A 7,532-nucleotide genomic window follows, 5' to 3' on the forward strand; every position below is an offset into this window, starting at 1 on the left:
CGAATAAGTACTTGGATATTGAGAAAGATTAACATCTAATTAAGAAATCAGATCAGAGTCATATTAAAAACTAACATCTAATCAAATTCAGATTTTGATTTAAATAAATATTCAATCGGATTCAGATCGAATTTAATTTTAAAATCCTATATCCACTGTTCATACACTTTGAAAGTTGGTTTTCTAACACATTCTAATGCAGTTCAAATTCAGTTTAAAATGTAGATTCATATTTGGATGTGAATTTAAAAATCGGATTCAGATTGTAAATTTTAGATCCGAATTCAAGTACAGTTGTATTTGAATCTGAATACGTGAAAAACTGAAAAAAGGGAAACATGAAAAGCATACTTCTTTATTTGAGTTGCTGATGATATTCAAGATGTAAAGAAAATTCAAAACTGGGAATCGCATATTTAAATTTTAAAGTATACCATTTCCTCCTTCTTTATTCATTTTATTCTTCCCTCCAGGCGATCTATGATTCTATCGTACCTCACCTTTCTCGTTTTTCCTTCTGCCTTTGTACCCCTCTCGTGCTTCTATTTCGTTCATCATCGTAATCGTATGTGACTGTTCAGCTGGTTTTCTCTGTTAATCGTTGGCCATCTTTGTTTTCTCCAAGCTGACTCTACTTTTCCTCATCTTTCTCCTTTTTCTTCCTTCTCTTTATATTCTCCCATGTTCTGTTTCGTTCGTCATCCGTATGGTCCGCACCTGTCAACTTGTTCAGCAGGTTTTCTTGGCAGAATTGGAGATGTCAGGCACAATCTTTGTCTTATGGGATTCTTTAGGTGGACACAAGGGCCGCCATCGTGTAGTTTACGATCAAGGATTGTGGATAAGAGGAGAGGATTGTTGTTTACGTCAAGACATTGTTACAGGAATGTTCTGTCCATAAGTGGTACAACGATCGCATCATGAACCTCTCGCAAGTTTGAACTCTCAGGGCCTAGGAATCTAACTCTATATGATAAAACTGAAACGTAGACGTCAAAATCATTCTTTAGGTTATTTGTTTTTGTGCAGGCAATATTTCAGAGGTATCCGCAACCAGAGAAGGAATGCCAATCCTTTTCTTTGATATACAATGACCGGTCGCTCGATCTGGTATGCTACCAATCACAGTCAATCGTCTAGCTTTTTCTTCCTCTTATGAGTTTGTGTTGAACACATGTTGGCTTTTCCTTTTGTAATTATGTTGCAAATTTACTATCAGAAACCATTTATTGTTTTGTTGGTTTATTTTATCTTCACTTTATGATCCTTTGCCTGGTCTCAGATCTGCAAGGATAAACATGAAACTGAGGTGTGGTTTACTGGTCTTAAAGCATTGGTTTCGCGGGGCTGCCACCACAAATGGAGTATTTTGGATGCAAGAAGCGACGCAGCTATGTCAGATACATGTAGCCCGCGAGCATTAACTCGAGGTTCTTCATTCGTCTCCCCATTGTGTATTGCAAATAGCTTACATAAGGTGTGGATGGCTAATTTTTTTCCTTTGCGATTTTTAGTTTTTCTTTCCTGCTATAAACTTCTTTGGATGCAGTTAATGTTTATGCGTGCTTAAACAGGATGGAGACGATCGCCGACCTCCTACACTGCATGGAAGCTCATCTAAGAATAGCGAAGATAAGGCATCTTCTTATGTTGGTAGCCCACCTAAGCATAGCGAAGTTAAGTCATCTTCTCATGTTTTATCGCCCAAAGCATTTCCGCCTAGAAACTTTATTGGTGGTTCTGCTCAGTCTTTGTCGTCAGGCATCTCAGATGGTGTAAATGAACAAATGAAAAGCTCTGCAACTGAGACAGTTAGAGTTAGTATGTCAAGTGTTGTGAGCTCATCAAGCCAAGGTTCTGGTCATGAAGATGCTGATGCAATTAGGGATGTTTTCATTTGGGGTGAAGATACAGGAGAAGGGGCTCTGGGTGGCGGAATTCACAGGGCTGGTACTTGTGCTGGTGTCAAAATTGACTCTCTTTTACCAAAAGCTGTGGAATTAACAGCATTGTTTGATATTCGGAGTATAGCTTGCGGTGGAAAACATGCCGCCTTGGTCACCAGGGAAGGGGAGCTCTTCTCTTGGGGGGAGGACTCTGGTGGCCGACTTGGGCATGGTGTAAATGTTGATGTTTCACATCCAAAGCTTGTAAATTCTCTCAGCGGCGTGAATGTTGCAGTCGTTGCTTGTGGTGAATATCATACGTGTGCTGTAACTTTGTCTGGAGAACTTTATACATGGGGTGATGGTGCCTATCATTCTGGACTCCTCGGACATGGTGATGAAGTGAGCAAATGGATCCCCAAAAGGGTAAATTTTCCTTTGGGGGCCTTGCCTGTCTCTTCTGTTTCCTGTGGCCCTTGGCATACAGCTGTCGTGACTTCAGCTGGGCAGTTGTTTACTTTTGGTGATGGAACTTTTGGTGTTCTTGGACATGGAGACTGCAGAAGTGTGACTAGACCGAGAGAAGTGGAGACTTTGAGGGGTCTGCGCACGATATGTGCTGCCTGCGGTGTGTGGCATACGGCTGCGGTCGTAGATGTCATGTGTGGGACTCCTAATTCAAATGGTTCTTCTGGCAGGCTGTTTACATGGGGTGACGGTTACAAAGGTATGCTTGGACACGGTGATAATGAATCTAGACTTGTCCCTGCTAGTGTGGTAGCACTGGCAGAGTTCAACTTTAGCCAAGTAGCTTGTGGCCATCGCTTAACAGTCGCTCTCGCAGCCTCAGGTCATGTTTACACTATGGGCAGCACAGTTTATGGTCAACTGGGGAATGTCCAATCCGATGGGAAGATCCCTGCTCGTGTTGAGGGAAAACTACAGAACGGTTTTGTTGAAGAAATTTCCTGTGGTGCTTATCATGTTACAGCATTGACATCAAGAACGGAAGTATATACTTGGGGGAAAGGAGCAAATGGACAGCTGGGCCATGGGGACACAAGAGATAGGAATGCCCCATGTTTGGTTGAAGCCTTAAAAGATAAGCAGGTCAAAAGTGTTGTCTGTGGCTCTAATTTTACAGCAGCTATTTGTTTGCACAAACAGGTTTCTAGCATTGATCAATCCATGTGCTCTGGCTGCCATCTCCCATTTAATTTCAAAAGGAAGCGCCATAACTGCTACAATTGTGGGCTTCTATTCTGTAATGCATGCGCTGCAAAGAAATCAGTTAAAGCTTCCATGGCCCCAAACTGTAACAAACCGTATCGTGTCTGTGGGAGTTGCTTCAATAAGCTGAAGAAAAATCTAGATAAATTTTCTGGTTCTCATGCAACAATTAGTAGGACAGGAAGCACATATCTCATCTACAGTGGTTCAGTTGAGAAGGATGATATATTTGGGTTGAGATCTGAGGACCAGATGAGATTATCTTCTGCTGAATCCCTCACGCACGTTGAAGGAACATACTCGTCGAATGGAAAGAAGAAATTGGACTTAAACAGCACCCGAGTATCACCTGTTCCTCACTGTGGCAGTCAATGGGGTGGTTTTACTTCTTCAGGATCATTTAATCCAGTGTTTGGATCTGCACAGCCCTTTTTCTCAGATTGGGTTCCTGGGTCCAGAGTTGTTTCAGGAGAAACATCTATTTCTAGACTGCCCAGCCCCCTACGTTCTACAACACAAACAACTAGTCTGGTTCGGTCTTCTTCACCTAAAATAGGTGCATGTGATGCCAGGACAGATAATAGCTTGACCCACGAGGTTCTTCAGTTAAGAGTACAGGTAATTTCTTGAACCTTCAATACCTTCCTTGTCTCATTTAGGGAGTGAAAAAAAAAAAGATTAATGTTTTTGCTAAGGACGTGGACGTATGCTAGCAAGCAATAGTAGCAGTAATTGTTACGGATTCCTCTCATTCCCATGCCTATCAATACTTATGGCATAGGCCCTGATTACATGGCCAACTATATTCTTCAATTTTGACGGCTGATGCTTTACCTGCAGGCACTTGATAGTGTGCACTCCAATGTGTTTACTGTATCGGAGCCTCTTGCTCCTGTCCATTTCAATGATATTTACCAATGGTGAAGGCTAATAGAATTTTCTTGATCTTATGATGGTGCCTTTAAAGGTCCCCTCTGTAACCAATCAAGTGAAAGATTTTCATGCATCACCTAGAGATTCATGAGATGATCTCAATTAGAAAACATTGAATGCTTTCTGAGTGCACAGTTAGTTTATGGATTTATTAATTGCATACCATAAAACTCGAAAGGGAAAAGTTGGCTCATGGAGCACCAAATTCTGCTAGAGGAAATGATATTTTCTTAATAAACCAGAATCTTGCACCTTATACAATGAGAATTGGAACCCATATAGTCAAATGATCAGGGATTCTTTCTTATCGAATCCTACTGTTCTGAAGATGCATAGCTGCAGATAGCATGCCTGGTGAATCACGTGGAGCACCAGGGTCCTTTGGTGGGGTTTCTGAAAAAGCAAAGAAAGTGCCTAGAGAATTGACACTTGCTTCGTGGCATTTCATAAGCTTAATATGAGTTTTGTCTTTTTCTTCACACCTAAAATTGGGTTGTCAAGATTTTTGATCCCACATATTCAATAAAATGACGTAATGCTATGTATCTCTACATATCTTAGAGCAATATATGCTTGTCTTGTACCCGTGAACTTGTTTGCACTTGTATACCAAGTAAAAGATGTAAATGGGCATGATCTTTTGATTGGCAGTGTAGGGATCAAGTATGCTTGTTACAGTTTCAAAATATGTAAAGAAAGTCCTGCAGTACTTCTGTATGGTTTGGACAAGGTGTGGTTAAGAGCTGTTGCAAAACCATCTTCCTCTGTTGGACATCCAGTAGTGTCTATTTTCAAGAGCTCTTTTTTCTTGAGTAGAAACTTCTTGGAACTCTGAAGCTGTGGATTAGATGAGAACTACATCATCCAAGGATTACTACATTGTTTCCTATGATGATAAACCTCTTATGGATTAGCTAATGGATGTTTCTTTTTAATAATGTGCAGGTGGAACATCTCACCCAAAAAGCCGAGCTTCTGGAAGTTGAGCTTGAAAAGGCTTCAAAACAATTTAACGAAGCTATGACTATTGCCAGGGAAGAAAGAGCCAAATGTAAGGCTGCTAAGGAAGTCATTGAAGCTCTTTCCATTCAGGTAAATTGACGCATTTTTTAAAATTTCAACTCTTTTTTAATAGCAAAGTTGTGTACACTGCAGGCAATTGCTTATTAAATTTTTCATGTGATGGGATGATTATTTAATAACAAAGAATCCAAAATTAACATGAGACAAGTTTTTATTAACCTCATTGATAATATTTGTTTGCATTTATTTGAAGTTTGTTGTGCTTGCATTATGATGAATCCATGTCCTTGTGGCATTTTACTTTTATTACTGTATTTATTCAGCATAACTAATAGGAAGAAACCTATTACTGGGATCCTCAAAGAACTATAAACTTGCCTCTCCTCGCATCACTGGCCCTTTTTGCATGAAAGACATGCATTGTGCAATTGAAATGAGTAAAGGTGTCTCTTAAGAACTTGACAAATTACTGGCCAGCCTGCAATCCGTCGAGGTTAAATGGTTTAAAAGAATTAAGAGCTTTTGCCTTTTGTATGTTGAAAGAGCTTGGTTGAAGATGCATAATCTGCACCCATAGGGTCTTCAACTCACAAGGCCCAAGCATTATGCTAACAACTTGACTGGGTACTTTCCCTGCCAAAAAATTTACATGAGGCAAAAATTGCAGTTTGTGACATTGGCAGAAAGAAACAATATAGACTGATAGAATACAAGGTACCAAGAATGCACTTCCTAAGATGTGAACTGCTTTCAGAAATTTTGACTCTGTCCCTGAGATGGAAACTGTTTCTTTGGAAGCTTTGACTCTTGAATGAGTACAATATTCTCTATCTGTTCCTACTTCATTGTCAATCCATAGACATGAAAGCGATCAACTAGAACAAATGGATTGTAGGATTTTAGGATCTGCTGGATCAAATATCTTCCCCGGAGTCTCTAGATGTCTCTGTATTAGATCCTATCTCATTATGCTCATTAACAGAAATGGCTAGATACTGATGATTAGGATGTTCATAATGATCCTAAGAGGGTCAGGCTGGTTATTATACTTATGCATCTATACCACATGTTTTTGTACCACACCAAGGACGTGTCGTTCTTTTCCTTGATAAAAAAATCTTTGTTGTACTTGTTCAAAATGTGCAGTAAAGTTTCACTAAATTGACCAGCTGGTAATGTAATGTTTGGATGTTGAACAGTTTAAAGCAATGGATAAAAGGCTCCTCACTGGAGATGCCGATTTGACTACGCCTGGTTTATTAATTAGCAAAGGAAGTTCAACTTTGACCGATGCCTTTGTCTTACATGCTGAAGAATTGAGCAGTGTAAGTACTCACTGTGTTGCTGATCGGAGTCTGACCATTATAAATAAGCCACCAGTTGCTCATGTTTCATCTTATAATACCATCCAGAGGGAAAATCATATCAGAGTAGGCAATTCAGGAGCTTCCACAAGAAATATTGTACAATCAAATCAAAGCCATGAACATGATGGAGAATGGGTTGAGCAAGATGAGCCAGGGGTATATATAACCCTTACTTCCTTGCATGGTGGCACTAACAATCTCAAGCGTGTCCGCTTCAGGTACAGGTCATTACTTTGTCAGTGTCAAATTGTAGGTTTAGTTGAAGACTAACTCAAAATATAAATGCAGTCGGAAGCAATTCAGCAAGGAGCGAGCAACACAATGGTGGGCTGAAAATCAGACAAGAGTATGCAAACAGTACAATGTGCACATGGTTGATAAATGTGGGATTTTTGTGGGCCATGATGCTGCTTCTTCTTGATCTTGTAATCCAGATGGTTTAACTGAAATGGAGCCTCCAGTTGTTCTCAAAGATGTTGCTGCAGATCCTGCTCCCATCTTCTATACTAGAGAAAGAGGATAGTCCTCCATTGTTCATTCTCATGGATTTAAAATTTTAACTACAGATGGTTCTCCCATCTTCTAAACAAAGGATATGAGAGAGAGAGAGAGAGAGAGAGAGAGAGAGAGAGAGAGAGAGAGAGAGTTGTGAGATAAAGAACTTGGTTGATCTACAGTTTAAATGGGACATGTAATTGACAAGCATATGTGCCTAAGGTAATTCTCTCTCTCTCTCTCTCATGCACACTATAACTTTGTTGGTTCCATCTTTTCTGATTGTGTATAATAAAATCTGAAGCACTGAGCATCTTGTTTCAACTTTCAGGAGGATGCTTGGAATCTGGTAGTTGTATTGGACTTCCACATGCTTCATGTATAGGTACACTTTTTCTCTTTGATATGAATGCCTATTTATTTTTTTCCTGATTTTTGACCATTACTGATTTTCTTGTAAGATAATCACAAAATGGTAATGGTGTTGCAGATGATAAAATGATTTTGTTGACTGAGTTGGAACTTTTGTTTCCTTTCAAGTCCTGAGTTTGATGCCCCTGCAGATCTAATAAACTTCTTCAGTGGTTTCAGTAAGTAT

General features: G+C 39.8%; 1 protein-coding gene across 3 annotated transcripts; it reads left to right on the forward strand.

Annotated features, from left to right (window-relative positions):
- Positions 1 to 598: 598 nt before the first annotated feature.
- LOC116246811 (PH, RCC1 and FYVE domains-containing protein 1-like) lies at positions 599 to 7,085 on the forward strand. Of its 3 annotated transcripts, XM_031618682.2 has the most exons (7): positions 599 to 1,110; positions 1,283 to 1,477; positions 1,575 to 3,734; positions 4,995 to 5,141; positions 6,272 to 6,397; positions 6,485 to 6,657; positions 6,728 to 7,085. In XM_031618682.2, the coding sequence occupies exons 2-7, from the start codon at positions 1,394 to 1,396 to the stop codon at positions 6,858 to 6,860; spliced, it is 2,823 nt and encodes a 940-aa protein (XP_031474542.1). In that variant the 5' UTR covers positions 599 to 1,110; positions 1,283 to 1,393; the 3' UTR covers positions 6,861 to 7,085. The 3 variants fall into 3 exon arrangements, with proteins under 3 accessions (XP_031474542.1, XP_049931728.1, XP_049931729.1); XM_050075771.1 differs by having other exon boundaries at positions 6,272 to 6,657; XM_050075772.1 differs by lacking the exon at positions 599 to 1,110 and having other exon boundaries at positions 1,182 to 1,477; positions 6,272 to 6,657.
- The last annotated feature ends 447 nt before the right edge of the window (positions 7,086 to 7,532 follow it).

Source organism: Nymphaea colorata, chromosome 2, assembly GCF_008831285.2.
Source record: "Nymphaea colorata isolate Beijing-Zhang1983 chromosome 2, ASM883128v2, whole genome shotgun sequence".
In the NCBI taxonomy this organism is placed as follows: domain Eukaryota; kingdom Viridiplantae; phylum Streptophyta; class Magnoliopsida; order Nymphaeales; family Nymphaeaceae; genus Nymphaea; species Nymphaea colorata.

Bases quoted from the DNA above. Each gene is read 5' to 3' on its own strand.
- LOC116246811 (XM_050075771.1), top strand. From the start codon at position 1,394: ATGTCAGATACATGTAGCCCGCGAGCATTAACTCGAGGTTCTTCATTC. The intron at 3,735-4,994 runs GTAATTTCTTGA...AATAATGTGCAG, and splicing joins TTCTTCAGTTAAGAGTACAG to GTGGAACATCTCACCCAAAA. The intron at 6,658-6,727 runs GTACAGGTCATT...ATATAAATGCAG, and splicing joins CTCAAGCGTGTCCGCTTCAG to TCGGAAGCAATTCAGCAAGG.